The sequence below is a fragment of the Pangasianodon hypophthalmus genome, chromosome 9, assembly GCF_027358585.1.
Source record: "Pangasianodon hypophthalmus isolate fPanHyp1 chromosome 9, fPanHyp1.pri, whole genome shotgun sequence".
Classification (NCBI taxonomy): Eukaryota; Metazoa; Chordata; class Actinopteri; order Siluriformes; family Pangasiidae; genus Pangasianodon; species Pangasianodon hypophthalmus.
In genome coordinates, this window is record NC_069718.1 from 14,046,965 (window position 1) to 14,074,031 (window position 27,067).

Sequence of the window (27,067 nt, forward strand, 5' to 3'; positions counted from 1 at the left end):
CCTCACCTTCAGACTTTCTCGATAAATTAAAATTCCCTTTAAAAATACTGCATGCTTAGCGAAAAGTGCCAAAATGCACAGATTTACCAGGTGCATTTTTTTCCCCCAAACTGTTACAGCCTGTATTTTCATGTAGTATACAATTAGTGTCTGCTTATGAAATACATCATTTACTGTCAATATCTATTTTTAACAGCATGTAAGATTGGTGCTGTGTTATGTTGGTAAGTTACGTGGATGACATTATCAGGACTGTGTGTAGGTGTGAAGATGGCAGTTGGAAAGATGTTTCTGGCATTAAGCCAGCGGTTCAGCCTGTTCAGCAGGTCTCAGACTGAGGGCATTGTTTATGCAGTACCAGCTGCACTTCAATGCCAATAGTTATTTCATTTGAACTTTCCTTTGCCTTGGCAGGCTGCATTTTTAACGCCCAGTTTGTGTGTTGATCTGAGGATGTTAATGTTTGATAGTGGTCAGTGGTTGCTGTAGCATCATCAGCTATGTATCCGTCTTGGGGATTTGTTGATTTTGAGGATTTTCAGACCTCAGAGGCCATGTTTCTGCCAGTCAGTGCCTCCTTACACAAACACACACACACACACACACACACAGAGACACACACACACTGATGCAGAGAAATTCAGGCTGTTACTTTGAAACTGCAGCTTGGCAGAAAGGCAAAGGCTCCCGCTGTTCTGCTCTCATTTAAAACTCCCTTGTCTTGCCTCATTTCCTGTACAGAATATACTACTGGTACGATGAGAAGGGGAAGAAGAGCAAGTGTACAGCACCTCAGTATGTTGACTTCGTCATGAGTCTAGTACAGAAACTTGTGACAGATGAAGAAATCTTCCCAACAAAATATGGTGAGTGGATATTGATGCCATCTTGTGGTCATGACTAGAAACTGATATATATGTTTCTGTCTAGTCCACTCTTGAGGAAAGTAGCACCTGCTAGTTTTTGATTAGAGTAAAAGGTAATAGCCTCTAGGATTTAGAGATTCTGCATTGGGACCTTTATGAAGTTTCTTTCCTGTCAAAAGGAATCAGATATGAATGCGGTGCGGTGTTAATTTTAATCATAATTCTGTAGTTCCGTAGTCAATTCTGCAAAACCGTAACTAATTTTGGGCATATGCCTCTTGCGATTAATAATAAGATTACCTCTTAATAATAATAATAATAATAATAATAATAATATTTGATTTACATCCTTGTTGTAAGTTCACAGGTTTATAGGTTTCTATGAGAGTTTGACAGCAGCATTTTCTTATTACTATAAGAATACAGGTGCTTCAGTTATCCAGTAAAGGATGTATGCAAAGTACCACACCACCCCACAGCCTCCCTCTTTGGGGGACCCTTGAGACTATTACTGTTAGAGGTAATGGATAAAGAGGAAGGAGATAAATTAATGTGACCAACCAACAATAAGAAAACAAAACGCTAAGTAAAAAGAATCAAATTGTTCTTAATAATTTGTAGCTGCAATTCAAACTTCTTTCTTCAGCCCCGCCCTCTCAACTCACAGTAGCCATCCACCTGGTCCCGCCCCTTAATGTGTTACAATAGTGAGAGATTTCAGTTGAGGCAGTAAAGTTGTACTTCTGTGCTTTGACAGCATTTATTTACAAAAGTAAATGCTGAATCTGTAAATGATTTGTACATTGTAAAAAATGTGTTAGAATTTGTTGCAGTAATATTAGAATTATAGTCATATATTTTGGGTTACAGTCACACTTCCAAGTCATGGTACGGATTTACAATGTATGAAAACTAAAATCTTGTTGCATTTTAAAAAAAAAAAAAAAAAGAAAAAAAAAAGACTTTTTGCAAAGAAAATATCTCTGCAGTTTGTGGCTATAATAGAAAGAGAACATCAGCAGCTTGTCATTACACTCTTGGCACTTCTGTAGTACTCATTTAATACTGTAATGTCTAAATACATGTATTAATTCCTCGTTTACCCTGAGTGAGTTTAAATGTGTCCTCTGCAATGTGCCCTTCCTGCAGGTAAAGAGTTCCCTAACTCGTTTGAGTCTCTGGTGAAGAAGATCTGCCGGTACCTGTTCCACGTGCTGGCACACATCTACTGGGCGCACTTTAAGGAGACGGTGGCTTTAGATCTACATGGACACTTAAACACGCTGTATGCACATTTCATCGTCTTTGTGAGGGAATTCAATCTGGTCGATCCCAAGGAGACATGCATCATGGACGACCTGTCAGAGGTGCTGTGCACTCCTCTGCCCTCCTCCCCCCAACAGAACCACGTGACTGAGAGATGAGCCACAGCCACTTAGCCCCCGAGTGAGGAAGAGGAGGATGAATTGAGAATGAGGGCCCTCAGGAGGGCCGGGGCTGCTCGCAGGACTCGCACACCCTTTGACTATTTAACCACCATAAGAACTAGTCAGAGAGTGAAAGAGGGGATGGCAGTGCCTCCCTTCAGCACGCACTAGTGGGGGAAAAATAGCCCCACCTACCTTCTTTGCAGTCTAACTAAGAACAGTTTTTTTTTTTTAATTTTTTTAATTTGTATTTATTTCTGCTCACATTCTTGGAGGATGTGGTGTTTTACAAGGATTTTGATTTGGCCCTTAACGTCTAATACATGAGACTAAAGCATAGTCGCCTGATCTTAGACCGTTGTAAAGAAATTTCTTGTACCCCAGTGCCCCCATGTGGAGGGACAAATTATAAAAAGGTGCCAGCTGTCCTGACCTTTAGTACTTCATGACTGGGACCTGGATCCACATTGTTACCAGTTCTCCGTTCATGTGCATCTCCCTGTATCCGCCTTCTCTTTTATTCTCACATTCTTAGTTCAGTTTCCTCCTGGTGTTTTTTTTTTTTTTTTTTTAAGTTTTGACAGGTCATGCAATAATTAAGCAGCAGAAATGAATGTCCAGCTTGATGCTGTAGAATGTTACTATCGGTGAGACTGTTGATGTCCATTTCTGGCCTTGACAGAAAATCTCAACACAGAGAGTTCACCATTATTGTGGCAATCGATATGCTGTATCATACCGAGGATGCATCCTCCAGGGTCTGTTTGTTTTTTAATCTTTTCTTCTTATGCTATCAGAGGTCATTAAAATTATATCAGCCTACACGTGTGTAGCACATGCACATTCTGCTTGCATTTTTATTAAAATAGATTATAACTATATAAAGAAATCGCAGGTGGGTTACGTCAAAATAGCGCCTCCATGGAGGGGGATTTGTTTCCCCTTCATTTTATTTATTTTGACTGTTTATTTGCAGGGTTCTTCAGTTCTGGCTTTCATTTTATGTATTTTAATGATCTAAGTTAAAGCAATTTATTATTTTAAGCTCTGCAAATTATACTCTAATAAAACATGAAAATGCCAACCTGATTCAAGTAGGTTTGTCTCATAATTTCACTGATCTTGTAAAAACAGATGAGGGTGTGCTAGTCTTTTATCATATGGTCATGATTAGCAGTTGAAGGTTGTTTTTTTTTATTTATTTTTTTTATTAATCATATTTACTGAACCACAGTGTGATGCAGTAAAGAAAGAAATAGTCATACGTCACAATCAGGAATTGATTCTGATGTATACATTACTGAGCAAACGTCTTAAGTGCATGTAAATAAAGACAGTAAAGCAAAGACATTTAAGAAAATAATGCACTGAAAGTTTTTTGAAAATTAAAAATGGACTATAAAGAGCAGCAAACTAATAATACATGAAATGTATAATTGTTTATTTCTCAAATAATTGTTACACTGTTGTGCAATTTTATAAGGCTTGTAGGTTTTTCCAGATGCTTCCAATATGTTTTATATGAATATGGTATGGTGCTTAGTGTTGCTTTCTTTAACAACAACAACAAAAAAAAACAGTAAAATGAATGCTTTGGAAATAAAAAGAATTTTTTTTTCTTGATGCACTAATGAAGGAGACAAATGTTAACATAAGACAGAATTTATAAATAAAAAGAATGGGTAAGATTTATTTATATATATATATATATATATACAGTATATGAAAATTTAGGATCTTGATTGCTGGAGAGCGTTCAGTGTGATACTTGCTCACTCTACCAAGCCTAGATGATGAGAGCAGGTTTTTTAACTTGTGTTGGAGTTAGGGAATAAAGCTAGGGGTTAGAACTTCAGTCACTGATGCTGGAATTGCAGTTTAACCGAAGTGCAGTTGGACTGAATACACAGAGCTGCAGGCTTTACAGGAGTTCACATGTCAGTGTCAGTCAGTGTGTTAATGTGTAAAAATGGACAGGAGCGCTGTAAGTCATGAAAACATTGCAGTTTATTTGCATGCCAAGGCCAGTGCATTTATCTAGAGCAAACTAGGATGTGAATATTAGATCCCCTGAGAAAAATACCATGCAAACGAGCATGTCTGTGATCATTTTATCGACAAACAGGTTAAAAAAAGGCTGGCATATATGTAGTAATGCTTCACACAGGCTAAGTTACTTATTGCCTAACTCGATTTCTGCAGCATTTGGATAGAATAAAAAGTCAATACAAAATATCCACATATTAAAGAAAATATACAAGCCGATTTATTCTAGGATAAAAATGAACTGTATGTGGTAGCCCTATCTAGAGATAATGTTTCCAGCAGAATAAAAGTCACTCGTCGTTATGGGTCGCTTGCCTCTTTACTCGCCTTCGCACAGAAGCTCTGGCGGATGTGAGGTCTCGCGATTTAAACCAAACCATGCCCACATCCTCGTCCAACTTCCGGGCGCTGCAGGTCGGCGTCTGCACCTTCACCGTGTTGCCGAACTTGGAGTAATCCACGGCGTACATGCCGTCGTCCTCGGACACGGTGGGCACGAAGCGCTGGCCCCACAGGATCTCATCAGACACGTAAGATGTGCGCGCCTGTGTGGTGATGCCTGTGGTCTCCACCACGCCCTCCAACACGACCACCACCTCGATGTTTTGGCGCTGCAGGTCTTCAGCTGACAGCTCGTACATGGGGCTGCTCTTGTCAATCACGTGGCTGATGATGAGCGGCGACACGAGGAAGATGCTGCTGCCGCCCACCGGGTTGTCTGACTGGATGTCGATCTGCTCCAGCGGGATCACTTCGCCCTCCTCCGTGGTGCCGCGGCGCACCAGCTGCATGCGCACTGTGGCACTGATGATCATGCTCTTGCGCAGGTCGCCGATGCGCACCATGAAGCACAGCTTGCCGTTCCTCAGCGAGATCACCGCATGCTTGCTGAAGATCAGAGTCTCAGCGCGGCGGCGCGCTTGCGCTGTCTTCATAAAGATGCAGCCCAGCATGATCGCGTTAATCACCAGGCCCACAATGTTCTGTACGATCAGCACTATAACAGCGGACACACACTCCTCCGTTATCATGCGCCCTCCGAATCCTATTGTCACCTGCACTTCGATGGAGAACAGAAAGGCCGAGGAGAACGAGTGGATTTGGGTGACGCACGGCACAAATCCGTCCGCGTTCGTGTCCAGGTCGCCGTGCGCGAAAGCAATGAGCCACCAGATCATGCCAAACAGGAACCAACTGCACAAGAAAGACATGGTAAAGATAATCAGCGTATAAAGCCATTTTAGGTCCACCAGCGTGGTGAACACGTCCTGCAGAAAGCGGCCCTGCTCGCGGATGTTCGTGTGCGCTACGTTGCACGCGCCGTTCTTGGCCACAAAGCGCGACTTCCTCGGTTTGGACTTGAATTTGGGTTGCAGCACATCCTCCGCCAACCGGGTCAGGACATAGTCATCAGGAATTATACCTTCCCTGGACAACATTGCTGTCCCATACTACAGCCTCCACACTTCGCTCGTTGATTGCCACGCTCAGCCGGTGCAGTGTTCAGTGCGCACGAGGAGACCGGGTTGCCAGATTGGGCTCAGTGTTTACAGTCAAGTCTAGGACAAAAAGCCGTATTCCCTAAAACATCTCAAACAAGACAAATTACAGTTCAGTTCAAATGGATCCAAAAACACTCATGCCCCGTAACATCCTTTGCTCTGCTCAGTGAAAGTATGCGCGCAAGCCCGGGCTCGTTAAGCAGCCAGGCGCCCTATCAACACAGACCCTCAGTGTCTCAGCTGCTGCTGCCCATCACTCCAGACAAGATATTTCTGTCCAGCATCCTTTAGCTTCCATTAGGCGATGTTCTGGGGTATGTGCGTGTAAGAGCTAACCACGGGAACTAACCACGAGACTCGCGTGCTCATGTCTCGTCTAACTCCGGGATTAACGCTGATTTCCTGCGGCCTGCTCTCACTGACCCTCACCGACTGGAGGGTCAAACTCACACACTCCTCTGAGGTATTCCTCTGAGCTGAACACAGCGGAGAGCTGCTGAAGAGGAATGAGACGCTTGTACGCACAGGGACCTTCTGCTTAACGGGACGCTCGAGTGGAATGTTGTTGAAGACGCAGTTAACGGATCCATGCGCTCTCCATGCTGACACAGCAAAATAGGAACTGGGCAAACATCAAGGTGCTCAAATCCAGCTGTCCAGGAAAATCCCACATGATCTAGTTAGTTAGTTAGACATCCTGACACTGTATTAATGTGACGTAACTTTAACTACCAGGGGTTCAAGTAAGAACTGTGGGTCCTCTGCCAGGTAATGGACAAGTCCTCCTGTGTCAGATTATTGTCATTTTCCTGAAGAATTTTTTTGGATCCTCAGTTTACTCAGGGCCCTTGGGAGCCTCCCCTCCTTCCAGTTTTATGGAACTCTTGTTAACTATTAAGCCAATCCCACAAGATTATAAATTCCAGGCATGTTTTATAGATTAATAATGCTTATTATGTCTGTTTTAAAGACATAATAAGAAAGTACACAAATCTGATTGTACTAAAAATGTGCTTTGCCTTATTCGTAATTTGGTTTAACATGAAAAACTTCATTTGTAAATCTCAAATATTGATTAAAAAAATTTTAATATTGATTATACTGATATCACATAACATTAATCCAAAGAGGGTGGAAAACAGGAATTAACAATGGGGATTATTTATTTATTTATTTATTTATTTATTTAACTAGGGAATAACATTCCCTCACATCCTCCGTCAAATCTCTGACTAACTCCTTTTATGATTTTCTCCAGAGCTTTCTCCAGAGCTTTCAGTAATGCATATTGCATCAACTTGTACTATATTTGGTACATTTTTTTGTATCTTTCTGTACATTTTGTATCTTTTGCATCTTGTATCATTCTTCATTGTACCTGTGTCTCCTTTTATTTGCACATTTAGTCTTATTTGCAAATGATGTACTGTATAAATCAATGTCTCATTATTGACTGTATCATTTTAAAAATATATATTTTTCATGAGTTATGTCAATACAGTGTGGTTTACAGTACATCAGCTATGTCTTTTTGCAATAAACAACTTGTCACATTCTGTTTCATTTTCAAAATATTAATGCAATTATAAAGGACACAAGAGGTTATTAGATATTTACCTTTATATGAAATAGAAATAACAAATAACAAATAGAAATCAGAATATGAATGTGTGTCTATATATAAGTAGTCATCTTTTATTGTATTATATATCATATTTACAAAATATGTTACATGGTAAAAAATAAAACAATAATACATAGTACAATTGCACTTTAAATGGAAGGTCATCTGTGGTTATTTGTCTGCCCGAACAAAAGAGGCGAAAGCGCTTCCCTCTGTACTGAGAAGGACCTCGGGTTTATCGTACTCCAGAATCTCCCCTCTCTTCATCACCATCACCAGATCTGCGTTCAGGATGGTGTGCACTCGATGCTGCAAAAGTATGCACAAGTCAGCTGAAATTGACCCATGCAGTGTATGCATTATATATACATACTTTATATATATATATATATATATATGTATATATATGTACAGTATACAGTATATATATATATATATATATATATATATATAGAGGTGCCAGAATTTATGATTTAGCCATAGCATATTTGATTTTTGACCCCTTGCTATAGTGATACAGGAGACACCAATAAAAACTATGCGTTTCTCCTTTCTCAGATAAAGAAGCAGTCAGATTCACTGAACCGGAAAGGACATGAAAGATGCGATGTGCTTCTGGTTGTGGTTAATTTCTTTTTATGCTGATTTTATCTGGGTGAACTTTGGCACGTGAATTTGCAAACCATTTTGTGAGCCAATAGAAATGAAGAAGGTAGTACTGTGGTATCTGGTGCAGTGTAAAATGTGCGGTTTATCATTTGCACTGTTAGCACAAAGCCGACTTATCCATTGACATATTATTGGGGTTTTGTTGTAAAATTCTGGTTTTTTTTCTCTCTGCTTGCTAGGATTTTGCTAGGACGCTACCAATGTTGGCACCTCTGTATATATCATACAGTCCTTTCATTATTGCTTATCAGAAATGTAGTGTAGTTATATGGGACTTTATTGATCACTCACCGCTATGATGACCACTGTTCTGTCTGCGAAGGCCGTCATTACAACTTTCTGCAGAATACTCTCCTGTGAAACAGATACAAATGCTCAAAATGAGGGACTGCGCACATGCCCATTTCCAGGTTTGTGTATACTCATGAATGGAATGAGTATTATTTTTGATTAATTATTTTGATACTAGTTTGACAATGTGACATGGTTATTATTATTATTATTATTATTATTATTATTATTATTATTATTATTATTATTATTTTAATAAAGTGTGGTCCCAAATGAATATATTAAGGCCATGATTTAAATTTCTGGAGTTCTATTTGCTATCAAAATACTTAACTCATGGCAAATATTGTATTTTAAAATTAGTGACAGAAACCAATTAATTGAATTAGACCATTGTGGCTACAGGAACTAATATTATTACTAATATTATCTCTTGGCCTCAGTGACCTGTAGTGTATTTAATGAAACCATGTTTCATTTGCAAATAGTGACATGCTTAGAGTAATTGGGACTGTGACAGAACTGGCTAAATATAAAAAAGAATGCAATCTCTTCCGTTCTCTGTCTCTTACTGTGGCCATATCTATGGAGGCAGTGGCCTCATCCATGATCAGAATGCTGCTTTTGCGTACAAATGCTCGTGCCAGGCAGAACAGCTGACGTTGTCCCTGACTGAAATTCTCCCCACCTTCTGTCACCATGGCATCTAAAATGGAGCAAAAAAGCACAAGGACAGGTTTAGGTTTTATAGCTGCTGTTATGTCTGCTCTCTATAGTGATGACTTTGTTATTCAAATCATACATTGAAGGGCAGTATTTATGAGTAGCGTTTCAAAAATGTAAGACCTTAAATGGGATATGATTTTTTAATAATCCCGCTAGCTTTCAAGATCTTTCACTGGATGATCTCAAATGGATTCTTTACTTCCTGTGTACAGTATAGAGTGTATATTTTAATCACTATTAGGGCCACAGACAAAATTAAAAGGATAGATAATGGCAATAAAATAAGGAAAATGTTAAACAATTTTTAATGTGTTAAATATTATCTAAATCCAACTGGCTGCTCTTAGATCTTCAGAGGACTTTAAAATGCTTTAATAAAGATGGGTGTACTCCGACTGTAAATCAGTTCAGCCTATAGATAAAAGATTACTTTGATACTCTAAATGCAGAAAAGTTTTTTAAAAAGCCTGACTGGCTGTGCATTGGCTTCCTAAGTTATAGAGTAAAGTACAAAAAAGCCACAGTCATATCTGAGTCTGTCTTTCTGAATTCATTTCCATCTCACTTACCAAGTCCCCCATGCAGGGTTTGCACTACTGGTTTGAGTTGGGCAATTTCGAGAGCTTCCCAAAGCATGCTGTCTGTAGCCTTCATCTCTGGGTCTAAATTAAAACTGAACACAATAATGATGTTTAGAGCATTTTAATAAAGAGTTCAGAAAAATGTTCACCAAGTTAAATTTGCCTGATTTCCTTGTTTCCTTCTAGGTATTCAGTATTTAATATTTTAAGAAGGAAGACACTTCAAGGCCTCTCATGTGAAGCTTCTTATTGATCAAAAAAGCAGCATAATGAAGCAGTTGGAGGATTAAGTACTTGAAGCAGAAAGTGCAATTTTGTAGGAGGTTGCCTGGGGTGTAGTTATTGACGTATACCTGCTGTCGTTCCTTTTTAATATTAATGCATCTAATCATCACAGAGAACCCAACCTTCTATGGCATATGGCTTAACCGGGGACTTGGCATTGTTCACAGAAGTAGAGCAGTACTATCATTTGAAGGTCGAGGACACATGACTAAATACACTAAATATATGACATGATGAGAATTATTAAAGGCTATCAATTTGCATTCACTGTGAAAAAAAAAATAGAAATTCAACTGAACTATTCATTCAGTAATGTCAATCAGTTAGTCTCATTCCATGAAAACTGGGTTCTAACCGTATTGTTCCACTGAAGAGAATGGGATCTTGAAGGATAATAGATAAACGGCTCCTCAGTGTCTGAAGAGGCAACTTTGCTATGTCAATATCATCTATGATTATCCGTCCTTTTAAAAGAAAGCAGAGAAAGAGTGCATTAGTGGACACTGTGGTGATAGATAACTGATTAGGTGAGCAACATTGATTTTGAAATTGTACCCTCAAAGGCATCCACCATGCGGAAGAAAGCTAAAGAGAAGGACGATTTGCCACTTCCTGTCCTGCCACAGATGCCGACCTGCAGTAGAGATCCACAGGAAGCTGAACTCTTAATCATGTATACACATACACACACACTGTGCACAGTCAACAACTCTATTTCTGATACAGCAGAGGCTAGGTTAAATGTGAACAAGGATTAACTTTGAGTCCATTGCTTGTCCCTGTGTTTGTGCAGGAATTTGATCCCATTCCAGAGAGGTGTGTTGTACCTTTTGTCCTGGTCTGATGTGAGCATTGGCATGCTTTAGGACCGGCTTCAACGTGCTGTCGTACCTCACACTCAGGTTCTGGATGTGAATCTCGCCCTGCTGTGGCCAGCCCTCAGGGATCTGAGACAAAGCTGAGAGAGGGAGGAGGAGAAGAAGGAGGCAGAGATAGACAGATAGCAAGATGACAGTGAAAGAAAAAAAAGAATAAATGAGAAAGTGGGATGAAGACAGACAGTGCATTAAACCTCACAGGAGAGTGAATATGTGATATGAATAAGACTAGTGAAAGCATTCCTGTGAGATGTAGTGAATAACAGCTAATGCTTGTATCCTGTGTGTAAGATGGGGATATGGGGCCGCATCAGCAGCCTCTCAGTGTCTGAAGGCTTTTTACTCACAGAGCAGCCCCTCATAGTTCTCTGGCTCAGTCTTCAGCAGGTTGTTTATCCTCTTCACTGCCCCTAATTGAACCTCCATATCAGCCAGGTTACGCACCATCCAGTTAAGATAGTTCGATACCTGACAACACGTATATAGGCAAGGGTTGAATGGGCTGTTTTTCAAATCCAAGCATCCAAAAATAATTTCACCATAGAGCTGATGATTGATCATTATACTTTTAATTTTTTCAGTTTTAATTTTTATATTATTTTCATGTATGTTAGTATAGGTTTTATAGGTTCATAGGTTTTATAGGTTCATAGTTTTAGTCATTTTAATTTTCTTCTTAAGCCTGTGGGTGGCTGCTTTCATCTTGACATTCCTTGACAGGATTTTTTTTTTGTATTGATTTTGGCACTGCAACAGTATGCTATTATTAGAAAGCCATGGTTTCTAATAAGGCACTAGGAGTTCAGAATATTCCTGGAGTTCACTTGTCCTGAGTGTTGCTACTTTCCACAAACTAGAACGAAAATGATTTGAATGTTTCATGTTACTTACAGCACCATACTATAATTTCCACTGGAGTTACTAAATAATTCATAGTAGATACTGAATAATAAGCTAAAAGTGAATTTGTTCCCTGCAAGTTTAGGAATATCTTAAAGTTATGACCTTGTGATGACTTATGGCTGATCCCCATGAGGAAATCTGCAGTGTTTTAAAAAAAAAACAATAACACCACTGCAGCTTTTGTTTGAAAGGCATATATCACTGCTTTAACAATTATGTCAGTGGAAGGTCCGCAGTAAGACAAATGTTTGTGTGTGTGTGTGTGTGTGTGTGTGTATACCATCAGAGCGTAGGTCAGTCCCAGCCCCACCAGGCCAGTAGACAGATGGTTGTAAAGGTTGCTGGTGATGGAGGCCACTGCAGCTACAAGGACAATACAGGCTCCAATATACTCCTGAGAGAGATAGTGTAGACAGAGAAATAAAAGAAGCAGTAACAGCTTCAGACATAGTCAAATATATATATGTATGTATGTATGTACTGTATATATATATATATATATATATATATATATATATATATGTATATATATATATATATATATATATATATATATATATATATATATATGAACATATCACATCCTGTAACCTATGAAATCCTACATAGGTCTCTAACTAAAACTGGACCCAAATGGTTTATACACCCAGAGTTTCAAGAAATTAGGACATCACAGAGTGGTGGATAAGTAATACCAAAAGTTAAAAAGTTAAAAATAGAAACTACTGCATTACTGAGCTGTACCATATAGGATTTACTGCATGTACTCATAAATATGAAATAAACACACAACAAAACAATCATTGAGGAACAGAGTTTTCACACTGGAAGATATTACTGAAAGATAATGTATTTGCTGAAGCTACTGCCGGCTCAGGCTGTGTGAGTAGGGAAACTAACCATGCGGACTTCCAGCCAACGGTTGGCAGCAGTGAGGAAAAGTGATGCGACGTTATTAGCATCCGTAAGCTCCAGAAGTCTCTGCCGAAATCTGGCCTCATACCTGTATCGTACACATACACTCATTATTGTTATAAAGAATTATTATTTATTTCAGTGTTTAGATACTGTTTTACCAGCAGTGATAATGGGATTTCATTGAAATGAACGCTTCTGTTGGTAGTGAGCTCACTGGAATGGACCCTCACCTGAAGGCCCGGATGGTGCTGAGACCCTCTATTGTCTCAGAGAAGTGAGACAGTAAAGGGAGCTGGGTACTGTCCTCAAGCTGATGCAGATCTCTGGACAGACAAACACACACACACACACACACACACACACAGGTCATCTTTAAACAACTGTCATTACATAATTACATAATGTCTTATCTAACATCATCATATCTTAAACTTACATTTTTTAAGACTCATTAAGTTCATGGACATATGGCATATTGCGATTAAAAAAATCTACACAACTGAACATCACTAAGTTCACATATCTATCTTTTATATTATCCATTTAGTGTGTAAATGGATCTCAGTTGTATTAAGAGTAGATGATAACATTAAATAGCTTGATATTTCTTTCTATGTCTATAAATATAGTGACTATCCCATGGGTAAGGCAGTGCTTCTCATACTTGAATGCCACTCTGAAGTATTTCTGGATGAAGTAGCAGGCAATGGCGAGTGGAGTGAGAGCGATGAGGAAAACAGGTGTGACATATGAGATAACACCCAGCGCAGACACACACAGCAATGTGGAGCGAATCAAACACTCCAAAGTAGTAGGAATATGCTGGAGAGTGAGATAGGGAGAGAGATTGGAGATAGGGAGAAAAGGAGAAAGAAAGACACAAAAAGTATACGCATTAATCATAGTGTCATTTTCTTGTTTAGTCGAAATGTTTGGGTGCAGCAAGGCCACTGAGACCCATTAATCTGTTAGTTGAAGCACACTAAATCTCTCAAACCCAAGGGGAATCATAACGTAATTTTAGGTGCAACTGAGTTGCAGTTGGAAAGAGAATCAGCTTTTGTCAGTGTAAATTCAATGCAAATTATGTTAAAATAAATGTATTTTTGCTTGTAACAGAAGACCATCTGACATTTCTCGCTACCCATTTTCTAAAATTGCTACCAAAAAGCAAACAAACAAAAAAAAACATATAATGATATATAAAATAGCCAGCAGTCAGGCCAAGGGCTGCATCAAAATAGACTTTCAGACTTCCAAGCTGCACAAAACATATTGTCTGGATTGTGTTTTTTGTGCATTTTGTGACATAAAATGAATTTTTAAAGAATTTATGTTTTACCGTTATTGTAATGACACTAAATATAGAAGCATTCTCCCTCTTTCCCAGTTACAACAACATGTATGACTGATGTATACATGAACAAAAGACCATAGGAGAAGTTACACCTTTATAAACAAAGAATGATATTGTGGTTGTAGTCATTAGAGCATTTGAAATCATAAACTGCTTACCTGTATGCTTTTATAGTTTTAAAACAGACATACACTCAGTTACCAGTTTATGAGGTACACCCACTGTTGCATGTAATACTGAACCATTCCTAGCTCAGCAGTGACACTGATATACTGTCTCCTCCAAAAATATTGAAACAGCAAGGCCATTTCTATCATTTGAAGTGAAGTGAAGTGACTTGTGGCCAAGTATGGTGACCCATACTCGGAATTTGTGCTCTGCATTTAACCCATCCAAGTGCACACACACAGTAGTGAACACACACACACCGCGAACACACACCCGGAGCAGTGGGCAGCCTTTTTTGCTTCAAAAAAGGTTCACCTTCGGGTTGCAAGTCCGACTCTCTATCCATTAGGCCACGACTGCCCCATTTTTGCTGTGCACTGAAGGCATTTGGCTTTGAGACCGAATGATGAATATGAGATAACAGGTCAGAATTTCAGCTTTCATTTCCTGATATTTGCATCTAGATGTGTTAAGCAACTTAGAACATGGCACCTTTTGTTTGAACTCAACCATTTTTCAAGTGATCAAAAATACTGGAACATGTGACTGACAGGTGTTTCAAAACTGAGAAAAGAGGGAAAATCGATCAGAGCCATTGCACAAACATTGGGCTTAGCCAATTCAACAATTTAGAATGTCCTCAGAAAGAAAGACACCACTGGTGTACCAACAACCAGACATTGAACAGGTCGGCCAAAGAGAACAACAGCAGTTGATGAAACATTGTGAGAGCTGTGAAGAAAAACCCAAAAGCAACAGTCAGTGACATCACCATCAACCTCCACAGGGCAGGGGTGAAAGTATCACAATCCACCATTCAAAAAAGACTTTGAGAGCAAAAGTATAGAGGCCATATCACAAGATGCAAACAACTAATCAGCAGTAAGAATAAGAAGGTCTGTTATGAATTCACAAAGAAATACAGAGATGAGCAACACAAGTTCTGGAACCAAGATTAACCTCTAATAACATGATGGAAAGGCCAAAGTGTGGAGAAAGAAAGTATCTGATCTCAATCCAAAACATATAAGCTCATCGGTCAAGCACGGTGGAGGTAATGTCATGGCTTGGGCTGTCATGGCTGCTTCTGGAACAGGCTCACTAATCTTTATTGATGATGTAACTCATGATTGTAGCAGTAGAATGAATTCAGAAGTCTACAGAAACAATATGTCTGCTTAAATATCAGTATATCTAATTGGGAGGAACTTCATCATACAGAGAGACAGTGACCCAAAACACACTGTCCACAAAGGACTTCATCAGGGGAAAAAAGTGGAATGTTTTTGGGTATGTCAATCACCAGACCTGAACCCAATTGAGCATGCATTTCACCTCCTGAAGAGAAGACTGAAGGGAGAAACCCCAAAACAAATAACAACTGAAAGACGCTGTGGTACAAGCGTGGAAAAGCATCACAAAATAAGATGTCAGTCAAGCAAGAGATATGCAACCAAATATTAAGTGTTCTTTACTTTCACTTTACTTTTACTTTACTATCTCTTCCAATACTTTTGCTCACCTAAAAATTGGGTGGTCTGCCACCAAAGGTGCCATGTTCTAAGTTGTTTAACACATCTAGATGTGAAAATCAGGAAATGAAAGCTGAAATTCTGATCTATCGTCTCATATTCACCATTCAGTCTCAAAGCCAAATGCCTTCAATGCACAGCAAAAACAAAAGAATTGGCCTTGCTGTTCCAATATTTTTGGAGGAGACTCACATCATCTCATATTCATCTTTTTAATCTCAAATTCAGATGTCTTCAGTGTATAGCAAAAACAAAATAATTGGACTTGCTGTTTCTAAACCTTCAGAGGGGACTGTATTAATTGCATGGTTGTGTGTGTGTGTGTGTGTGTGAGAGAGAGAGAGAGACAGAGAGAGAGACAGTAGCATTGCAGAGATTTTTAAACACCTTATTGTGACTGCTGTGGGGTTGAATATAGTCTCTAACCAAAAATATCTAACTAACAGCAGTCCTGTAGTGATTTATTGGACATTGCTAAAGGAAGATCAATACAAACTGTACATGAAAAAAATTATTAACTACAAGTGGACCAACAAGGTTGTTCTGTCTAATATAATGGACAGTAAGAATAGACAGTGCTTATAATTCCAGGATCACTACTGAACCTGATACCAGTACCAGCACCACACACTACCATGTCAGTGTCAGTGCTGTGCTGAGGATAGTCCATCATATGAAGGATGTGAAGATTTGGCATCTTATGCCCACTGTTTCTCAATCGTAGCCTTTTTATTTTATAAATTCACTAAATACACCATCAATAAACAAAACACGTTTCAGTTTACCAACAGCATTACAGTGTCAAAACAGAGAAATATAACTTCCTTCAAAGTCCTGGATTATTGCTACAGGAAATTATAAACAGTGGGAATTATATAAAAATGTATATCAGAAAAATTACCAAAATGACTGTGAAATACTGATTTTTTTTTTTTTACCATTTTACCTCTCTGGGGAAAGGCAGAGGGCTTTGGTTAGAAAAGGTCAGCATGATATTTGATGAGAAAAGGTCTCTCAGGAGCAGTGACCCAGTAACATACCTGGTCTATTGTGTTTGTGTCAGCAGAGAATCGATTGAGAAGGCTTCCCAAAGGAGTTGTCTCAAAGAGCCTGGTCAAAAAAAGTGAAACCATCATTCAGAAAACAGAAATAGATTGCAAATATTGTTTCCAATACAATGTTCAATTTCAAGATAGTTTCTTCTTTGTGACACCCGATAATAAGTTTATAAATCATTACAGTATACAGATGTAGAAGAGTAAATGTAAACTGTATATGTGATGAAAAGGTTATTGTGAATAGGAACAATAGGATGAGCACAGGACAGTCTATGATTACAGCAGCAGTTCTTAGAAGGTACAAATTTACAGTGTCCAGGTGAAATTGAAGCAAGGGTGAGTGCAGTTAATTCTCAAATATTTTTCTACATTCTGAACCCAGATTTGAGTAATGACATCCATGTACTTTATTGACACTGCAATAATGTCTTGGCTTAACGTCTAATGGCCCTGAACCATATGAGGGGTGAGTGGGTCAGAGATCAGCTGTCACCTGACCACACACAGTGCGTAATTACCCTCCTCATTACCCACCAGCCCTGTGCTGTTGCCATGGAACTAAAAGCAAAAGCACTGTTTGCTGTACTGAGCTCAGACAGATGGGACACATCAGTAATCAGGTAAAAAACTCAATGGAGCCTGACTATGCAGCAAGGTAGGTTTTATTGTCATTCTCTCTCTCGCTCTCTCTCTCTCTCTCTCTCTCTCTCTCTCTCTCTCTCTCTCTCTCACACACACACACACACACACACACACACACAGAAGAAACACATTAACTCACATATACATACACAAAGATCTTAAACAGAGCAGTAATAACAGAGGAGATTCATACCTCATGGGGGCAAGTATGATGTTATTTAGCAGGTTACGGTGCAGCTCTTTGGCCACACTCAGCCCTGTCCACTCCACAGCCACAGACGTGACCAAACACAGCGCAATGCCCAGGCAGCACAGCACACTGAACACCAGAAGATACGATGAATGACTGAACCCACAGTCCTGCAAACAACAGCACATACATTCTGTATTTTTCTTCTAACATGTGTGTGTGCATGTGATAGGGGTGTGAATTAGAGAGACTGTTAAGAGAAAATGAGAGTGATGTAGTAGAATAGCGTTAGTCTGAGATAATGGTTTAAACATAAAAACAGTACCAGCAATGGCGGTAGAGAGAGCTATGTAGAGTAAAGCAATATTGACTCTGTAGAGGATTAACCTAATGATCCTAAGACCCACAACACTAATGATCCAGCCAAAGCCCCAAAACAATCAATGCACATTTTTACTTAGGCCTTATAATGCATTCTAATGAAAAATCACGAGTAAAATAGGAGACAAATTTAAATAAATAAATAAATAAATAAATAAATAAACAAACCCTAAAATCTCACCCACATCTGCAAATTCTACTCACCAAGCAGGGATGAGTTCTGAAGCATGTATTTATTTAAAATACAAAATACTATTTTGTCATTTGTATTTATTAAAGAAAAAATCAGCATGGGAATTATATAAACATTTTGGTAATGCTTTACATTCCTTTGTACCACAGTGTGGTTGAATACTTGAATTTGATGGTGTGCATTAATTTCTTTAATAGCATGGCTCTAACAGTAGTTCCAGCTATAACATAAATCACAGGTTTATATTAATGCACTTGTTATAATATGTTATTGTTTCTATAATAACAGCTTATTCATAGGGACATATGGTGGACGGTCCACATAATCTATGGCTAATAGTAGACAGATTTTTTAAATGTGTTCTTTAACAAATGAAAAAACACACATAAACAAATACTCTATTACATGTCTATGCAACACAGACATAGACATAAACATCCATTTATGGAAGGAGTCTCAGGTGTCTGCACCGTAACAGTCAACACGTTTCCCAACACGGGAAGTCTTCAGAAGAGAAGAGTTTATATTTTCTGGTTTCAGTGTAACATTTTTCTCTTATTAACTTCAAGAGAGATAACACAGGAGCGGCTGGTGAGTGGAACACAGCTGTGTTTACAGATGCTACAATGTAAGCAATAACAGGAACTAACTTGTCGTGTGGACATTCCATAACATTCAGTGTAACTATAAACAGTTAAAAAGCGTGATGTGTCATTCATTAATAAATTAAAAATTGTAATCATAGACAAACTGATGTGGTATAAATGAAATGAAAGACTTTGGACTATGCTCTTATTTGAAAACAATCCACTTTGCGGTATCCCACCATCCTGGTGTGGTTTAATTTAGTGTAACAACACGGTCTGTCATGTTTTATTCCTTATTTAACTTCATCATTAATACACCATAACATTAACAAAGTAACTAACTCGTATTACATTTTTCAAAAATATTAAAGCTGTATTAACCAAAGTTTACACTACCAATGACTAAAATTAAGTCCACAATCGCCAACATAAACAAACACCTAATTAATATGATTGTGATTGTTACCTGGCAAAAAAAATAAAAAAAATTAATTTTTGCTAATTTATGTGGAATTTTTAGTCATGGATTGAAAAAACATTAGTCAGGTATATGCAGGTGTATTTCATTAACATTTAAGCAAATGTATTAATTTTTGTTGAGTACTTTCCATTATATATCAATAGATATTTTGATGAATTTTTAGCAGTTCCTAACAATAAGCGTACAAACAAAATGCAATTTACAGTTTTGTTGCTGTATAAATGGAAAACCAGTGGCTTCAATAATAAAATTCTGGCTGTCTAATTTATAGAAGCATGTGTTTATCCATTACTCCCTGTCATGTTTTCTCTTACTGCACCTGCTCTGCAGACCACAAATCAAAATGATTAGTTGTGGTTGTTCAACATGTATGGTGAAAAGCCTGAGGGATAATGTACACTGCACTGGTGGCCTTATACACTTTATTTAAACACTGTGTGTGGGTGTGTGTTGCACATTAGCAGTCAAGATAGAATAAACAGAATATGTCCTACATTTTTTCCTGCTTTTTTTTAATCCTGTATCAAAGCACCAAATTGCAATGGATTAGGCAAGTTTGAGATTGAATTAGACACGCACACACACGCACACACGCGCGCACACACGCACACGCACACACACACATACACTTAGAATAGGTCAGACAGAGCCCTACTTGCTGTATTAAGTATCCTGCTACAGCACATGATGTGTGATCAGCATCTCAGAGCACAGCTGATGTACTTGTATACCTCTCTCACTCTCTCAGATAACACCTTCCACCTGCTGTGACTCTAATGTGTTAATGACACAGTAACACCCACTCACACTGCTATAGCTTCAAAAGATTTTGTCAAAACATTTTTTCTAACGACTGCTGGAGTGACCTTTAGGAATGATGGAATAACACAGTACTCATGGAAGACAGTTTACATTTACTCTTGCATATGTGACTTCAATGTTATGCACAGATTATTTTCAATGCCCAAGAACTTAAAATGGCCTAGGAACATCTCTACACTTTTACTCTCATTAAAAACAGCAGAATCAATATGTTTGACTTGCAAATTGAAAATACAGCTAGCCAGTTATTTTTCAGCCAGTTAACTAGCTTATATTTGTCACACAAGTGGCATTTCAGTATCAGTCTTAACTGCACTGTCATGTTCTCACAGATGTATATAATGGTAGCCAAACCTGCCAAAATATACCATAACAACTACAGTTTTGTTCATTAACTAATTTAGGTAGCTAGCTAGCATAGAACCATGACCTATTTGGTGACATGTTGAATTAAGCACATTCAACACATTCTCTGATTCATTTTTCTTTAACTGAAAGTCAGATTAAAATATTTTAAGAGTACTCAAGGGTATGGAAGCTCTTTTGAAAATGTGAACATATTGATAAAATATTATGCTGGCGAGAGACTATTCTGTACCTGCACCAGTGTGCAGTTGTGTCGAACAGCGTTGATCTTGGCATGGATGACATCAGAGGTCCAGTGAGCGAGCCAGACGTCGATGGCCACCATGAACGAGTGTTTGAGCAGCTGAGAGAGAAGCAGTAGGGGCAGCAGCAGTAGACCAGCAGAGCTCAGGTACTTCCCACATGAACGCCAAGGGATGGTGGTTCTGTGCCTCATTGCCTGGGACAGGTTATCCTCATCATCACTCTCCACCGACTCCTCTGCAGGTGGACAACAACATGCGGTGAGGGACAAACTGATTTGCTTGTGTTTTGTTCAAGATGAAATGCATTGGCTGCCACTTGATGAAATTAAGCAAATACAGCAAGGGTAAGCAAGCTTTGCTAGAAGGAGTCTCTACAAGCAATTATTAATTCAGTGATGAAAACTACCAAATTTCTAAGCACTTTTTAGAGTATCAAAAAGTGCAATATGGTTTTGTTCTTGGCCAGCTATCATTCGGCATTCATATGCACCCCAGTGACATGCAATTTCAAACAAAATCTTGACCTGATGATTGATGATACACAAATGCTCCAAAACTTTGGAATAATTTTCCAGAGCAGTTTAGGAATGAAAGCTCTGTATGTCTTTTTTAAAATCCAGATTATAAACATAATTGTTAAACTTGGCATACCTATAGGTCCATGGGTATTTTATCTTATTAAATGTATGTTTTGTGATTAGTAGTAAATTTCATAGTTAATTGATTGTATTATCAATAATACTTTTGATTTTAAAATTTTATATTTTAAATTTTTAAAGCACTTTTTGGACTTTTTGACTTTTTTATTTTGGACGCTAAACAAAATTTATTATTATTATTATTATTATTATTATTATTATTATTATTATTATTATTATTACCTTTGTCAGCTGCATGAAGATTCTGTCACTTGTCAGCAGAAGCAATTTTCTGTAGTATTATGCAGTAACAAGGCATAATATTTACTACTTAACAATTTAAATATCATCACCCACACTACTCCAAAGCTGTAAATACACAGCATTCAGTACATTATTACTCTCACCTATTCAACATACAGACCCAGACCCCTGATGCAATGGTACAGTACATGAATCAAACTGGCAGGTTAGTCACATAAAGGGGTAAGAATGAGAGAAAAACAATGGAGAGCAGGATACAGGCTTAAAATCTGGCAGTGAATAACAGAGGAAAAAATATAAATATGAACAACAAAGGGTAAACAGAGGTTAAACATGAGGGACAGTGTGGGACAGGGTCCCCATTCATTCCATGACAGATATATAATGTTGATTTATGGCTCTCTGGGAGGCGTGCCTACACAGATCATCAAAGAGCTCATATTAAGGTCTTCCACTTGCTCCCAATTCTAAATTTAGACGCAACCTCATGCTGTAATTTTAAGTGCATGGGAGAGAGTGCTGGGAGAGAGTGCTGGGAGAGGAGTGGGAGGGAAACAGAAAGAATACATAAAAGGTAGATATGAATAAGCATAAAGATAACGGGAAAAAGAGATAATCAAACACAGTGTGGCACAAAAGCGGGTAGCTTTTAATGCTCATGCTATAGGTGGATTATTATAGGAGCTGTTTTATTCTACATGAATGGAGGCATGCAGCCAAGAGCAGTGACGGAGCACACACCACGACTTTACACAAGCTTTACACAATTCACAGTTACCAAACCATTGTCCACCCACACCTGTGAATGCAATCCCCAGTGCTGCAGGGACACACAGACGAGCAATATTCATCAGACAGAGACAGAGAACAGCCTGATAACACTCCACATGAGCAGCATACAAGAGGAACATCAGTTTAATGCAGCCTGCCATGTAGTGAAGGGTCCACTTTATTTATCTAGTCTTGGAATAAATAATGTGGTGCCATCACACTTGTTGCCTTCTACTGGGAAAGCAGCACTTTGGGGCAGCATTCACTCACTCTTGAGATAAAGTCTGTCCCATTCGGAGGACAGCTGCCCTCTATGGTTCCTTATCTTGGCTTAATTTGACAGCTGCGTAGTGTGTATCTTTGCAGGGAATATTTAGACCAGTGTTCAGTGAAAGTTAGCTAGTTCAGTGAAAGTTAGCTTACTTAGCTAACTAAGGCTATTTTGGTAGGTACCCTTCGTTAGCTAGCTAGCTGCGTTACTCTGCAAACAGCATTCTAGTTGCATTCAGAAGCATAAAAATAGCTTCCGCTAGTTCCCAATCCATTTAGACTAGTGAGCAATAGTGAATAAACAAAAGTCACATGCACAGTACTCTAAGATTTGCTAAAAGTGTAAAACATGACATATACACGAGTGTTTCATATATTTTTTTGGCCCTATGAAAATAGTCTTGTAGTGGTCTTGGCCTGCTTGCCACTTCTTGAAATGCATTTTTTTTTTTACTCAGTTCCTTTAAGTTTTCCTCACCACCTAGGGGCCCTGGGAAGTTATAGCACATTCAACTAAAGCTTGTAACTAGGAATTTCCTACCTCTGAAAAAATGCCTCTCAACTTGAAATTCCTACTCAGAAAGTCTAGAAGGGATCCTCAACCCTGAGATCAGTGTATGAGATCGTATCACTGCTCACATGGTCAACAATAAATAAAGTGCCATTTCTCTTCTTCTAAATTAGTTATAAATTAGTCTAAATCAGTTTATATTTGCTTTAGATTTATAAACATACGGACATATTAGTTGGCCATACAATGTTCTATTTTCAGAAGGTAAATATATCATGAATGTTAAAGCTCACTCATATCATAAACCTTATGTGGTTAGCTTGCTGCTAACAAAAGACCAGCATTCATGAAGGCATCCATTTTTTTCTACTCTGTAGCTTGAACGTGCTAAGGTCAAAAATGAGGTAGTTCCGAGTTCTGACTTCATACATCTGAGTTAAGTCAAATTAGTTCCACTAGTTCACCCACAGTGATGGAAATAATTATTTTGTCCCGAATATAATGCATGTCTGGGGTTTATTTACCCCAATGCAACATGTACCTTTAAACAAAATGTGTTTTCTGGGAGAAGTCTTGAACAGATATGGTACTGTGTCATATTCAATACTGCAAAACATAATATCTTACCAACTGGAAATATTTTGAGGCAAATTCTATTATTCCTCATTATGAGATTTAGTATATGATAAATAAATGGTTATTACACAAATTTCTAGGTTTTTTCCCTACCAATTTCAAGCTTGTTCTATTGGCAGATAATTTCAAGCATTTATTTCTAGAATTAAGCAACATGATACACCAATGTAATGAGACAAAGTCAAGCTTGAAATTGAAATGCTTGAAAAAATGTCTACATAATTAGGCTTAATAATCTTATATTTGTTGGATAATCTTACAATGAGAAATATTAGATACATTTACCTTTACTCAAAATATTTTCACTGCCTAAGATATCATTTTTGTAATGAAGAAAGTAGAAAAAAACAGGCCTTGGAATGGAGCCTGAGCAGAATGTGACAAATCACTGCCAGCTTTTATTGCTTGAAGAAAATATTATTCAGAAGATCTTTTTCCACTGTGTGCATAAAAAAATCTTTCGGTAGGAAAAGTGCAAATAGCGACAATGCTGTAAAAGGTTGCTCTCGCCTTTTTTATGACACTGACATTTGGCACATTCACCATTAGTGATTACTATGGCTGGGCTAAATGCCAGGCATCCGGCAGTCACCCAGCGACTTCCATTCTTGATCTAAAGATGGGCCACAAAGACCACTACCCTCACAGAGGACAAAACACAACATAAAGTAACAACAGTAATGGCAGATGCCAGGTCAGAAAGGCATGTGGAAGTTGGCCAAACTTAAACAGGCTGTTAGGTGGAGAGAGCGTCTTTAAATAAAGCTCTGACAACATGACAGCAAAGTGCCTTCTCAGATCATTTAAACCAAGGCTCACTGTATAGCAGGCAGTCTTTCTAGAATGCCATTTTAACTAGACCATAAACATGAACAACACACACTGACAGCACAGAGATGGAGAGATGTTCAACAGAAATATGCCAGTACAGACTTTATAGTGTGTTTCCTCCTACCTTCCTCTTCTTCCTCTGTCTTCAGTGCCTCTCTGGAGTACATGGCCCTTCTCAGGTTCTTCCTTTCTAATACCGTCGTACCCTCTGCTACAGTCTCCTAAAACACAGCCAGGTATGCTTATTGGCTAATGAAGTAGACACTTCGCACAATGCAGAGACACCATTACTGGTGTCCTTGTAAATTTAAGGGAAGACAGGGCCAAAGTTAGAATATATGGAATTGGGTGGATATGTGGGCTTCGTGGTAGGGCAGACAAGATGAGACAGACAGGCTATAAGTTATTTCTTGTTCTCACTTATGTTATAGCAGCTATAAATAGTCATTCCATCACTAGCCTTTCTTTTTCTCTCTCTTAAAGGTAATAAGACAAAAATGCTACTGAGAAACAAGGCCCTCCATCCTGAATACTTTGCTGTGTCAGAAAACCTCAAACTATTTTTAAAATGAATTTATTTGAAGTGTCTTCTATATAAGTCCTTATGAATTAGCTGTTACTATAGTAATGATAATGCATTAGACTGAGCACATTAATATAAACTTGTGATTTTGTCTCGCAGCTGAAACTAGTGTCCAATGTTATGGAAAAGTAATGAACACCTTCTGACAAATCAGATTTGAGAATTCAACATAGCCGTGGTATACATAGGCTATAATCAGTGTAGTCCAATATATTTGAAAGCAATATAATTGCAGCAGTCCAACAGGCAACAGAGGTCCACAAGCAACTGATGATGCTCCTGCATACCTTGACGTATGTACCTTATATATACATATACATATATATATATATATATCTATGCCATTTGTTGTATCTGTTCCCACACCTCGGGTATTTCTAAACTGGGGTTATCTCCAAGTTTAATAGCTGAGAATATCCAATATTACAAGCTAGATAACTGTGTACATAAAGGTCTGAAATTACACCATTCCGTTTTTCTTTAACTTGGGTGTGTATTTTGAGGTGGCCCTATAAGCGGCTTGGGGAGCACTGCCCTCCCAGTGCCTCCTCATATGTATGGTCATAACTGAAGATATCATTAGAAGGGGTCTACACCCATTATAAGCTTCTTGTGTATCAAAATCCAACCTTAATAGGCAAGCTGTGCTGACTGAACAGAAGAAACTTGTGCATTAGGGCTGAAAATGGACATGTCCAATCTAGTCAAATCATCTTGCTTTCCTCATCTACGATGGTGCAGTTGCTTCCTCTGTGGGCTGTACCTTCTCAAACTCCTGGTCCTGGCGATGCATGAGGGCTTTCCACTGCTCAAACAGTTCAGGTTCAGATTTCTGGATGTCTTTCAGCGTGCCCTCTGTCTGGATCGTACCATCCTTCATCGCAATGATCTATCAGCAGTCCAAGCAGATATCCAACCCATTAGCACATTGCTTCCAATCACACAGTCTTACTATTACATATATATAAAAGATGGGAAAGGATGTGATTGATGTAGATTTATATAAAACAGAAGGTGTGGCTGCTGTGTCAAATCATGAGCTGAGTAATAGGCAATGGTGGAGGGGTAAACTGCCATAGTGCCATCCGTCACTAGTATAGAAGGAGGGAGATAAGTGTAGGAGCAAGCCTTTCATTATGCTAATCACTGAGTAAGAGTGTGTTGCTTCTAATCAATCAGTCTAGAACTTTATAAAACAAACAGTTGGAAAGATGCAATCCAAGTTTGAAAAGCCAAACAGAGAAAAAGAAACCACAAAATAAAAGCATGACATTTTCATCCATTATCAGAGATACAAAATGACTGAATCAATACCCAGTCTGCATGAGGCAGGTACTGAAGTTTGTGTGTGACCAGCACCACGGTCCTCTTCTCCTCCCGGAGCAGTTTCAGAATACCTTCCTGCATCAGATGATCACTTAGATGGATGTCCAGTGCTGAGAACGGGTCATCCTGCGCAAAATATGGCAAGCAATGCATTGAAATCCAGCCTGACAGCACATTTAAATCCCCTAAACAGATTTGCATGCTATCTTAAACTCTAAGTTAAACCCAGTACACTATAGGGTTCTTCAGGTTGTCCTTCTGGGGAAAACTTAAAGGCTGTGTGCTTCTGTATTAGTGCATAAAACCACAATAGCAAACTAAGAAAACTTAAATTAAAGAAACCCTTGAGAAACCTTATTTTAAGAGTGTATTGGTGAGTTTCAGTTATATTTAATAATTATAAATGATTTAGTACAGCCAGTAATAAATAGGACAGCACCACATCTAAGGATCTGGAAGGAAGCATGAAAAAAGTGTGACAGCATGAAAACAAAGGCAT

The 27,067-nt window shown here is 38.5% G+C and overlaps 3 protein-coding genes across 11 annotated transcripts in view; 1 reads left to right on the top strand and 2 right to left on the bottom strand.

The window, feature by feature from the left end:
- Positions 1–3,382, top strand: part of mob2a (MOB kinase activator 2a) — a 45,442-nt gene extending 42,060 nt beyond the window's left edge. For all 4 annotated transcript variants that reach the window (XM_026919079.3, XM_026919076.3, XM_026919078.3 and 1 more), the window contains exons 4-5: positions 742–866; positions 2,016–3,382. In XM_026919079.3, coding sequence (XP_026774880.1) covers positions 742–866; positions 2,016–2,290 — 400 coding nt within the window. In that variant the 3' untranslated portion in view covers positions 2,291–3,382. The remainder of the gene's footprint in view (positions 1–741; positions 867–2,015) is intronic.
- An 89-nt stretch (positions 3,383–3,471) lies between these two features.
- Positions 3,472–6,569, bottom strand: kcnj11 (potassium inwardly rectifying channel subfamily J member 11). Its single transcript, XM_026919075.3, has one exon. The coding sequence runs from the start codon at positions 5,776–5,778 to the stop codon at positions 4,630–4,632; it is 1,149 nt and encodes a 382-aa protein (XP_026774876.1). The 5' UTR covers positions 5,779–6,569; the 3' UTR covers positions 3,472–4,629.
- A 939-nt stretch (positions 6,570–7,508) lies between these two features.
- abcc8 (ATP-binding cassette, sub-family C (CFTR/MRP), member 8) overlaps positions 7,509–27,067 on the bottom strand; it is a 53,589-nt gene continuing 34,030 nt past the window's right edge. For 4 of the 6 annotated variants that reach the window (XM_034307540.2, XM_034307542.2, XM_026919338.3 and 1 more), the window contains exons 23-41: positions 26,557–26,694; positions 26,006–26,131; positions 24,784–24,880; positions 22,440–22,460; positions 20,726–20,973; positions 17,667–17,833; positions 16,814–16,883; positions 13,381–13,538; positions 12,947–13,039; positions 12,699–12,801; positions 12,079–12,192; positions 11,243–11,363; positions 10,845–10,975; positions 10,573–10,651; positions 10,373–10,481; positions 9,721–9,824; positions 8,998–9,131; positions 8,426–8,488; positions 7,509–7,774 (exon numbers count right to left, since the gene is read on the bottom strand). In XM_034307540.2, the coding sequence (XP_034163431.2) occupies positions 7,637–7,774; positions 8,426–8,488; positions 8,998–9,131; positions 9,721–9,824; positions 10,373–10,481; positions 10,573–10,651; positions 10,845–10,975; positions 11,243–11,363; positions 12,079–12,192; positions 12,699–12,801; positions 12,947–13,039; positions 13,381–13,538; positions 16,814–16,883; positions 17,667–17,833; positions 20,726–20,973; positions 22,440–22,460; positions 24,784–24,880; positions 26,006–26,131; positions 26,557–26,694 (2,214 nt within the window). In that variant the 3' untranslated portion in view covers positions 7,509–7,636. The remainder of the gene's footprint in view (positions 7,775–8,425; positions 8,489–8,997; positions 9,132–9,720; positions 9,825–10,372; positions 10,482–10,572; positions 10,652–10,844; positions 10,976–11,242; positions 11,364–12,078; positions 12,193–12,698; positions 12,802–12,946; positions 13,040–13,380; positions 13,539–16,813; positions 16,884–17,666; positions 17,834–20,725; positions 20,974–22,439; positions 22,461–24,783; positions 24,881–26,005; positions 26,132–26,556; positions 26,695–27,067) is intronic. The other 2 variants (XM_034307543.2, XM_026919341.3) reach the window with 1 other exon arrangement.

Bases quoted from the DNA above. Each gene is read 5' to 3' on its own strand.
- kcnj11 (XM_026919075.3), bottom strand. From the start codon at position 5,778: ATGTTGTCCAGGGAAGGTATAATTCCTGATGACTATGTCCTGACCCGG.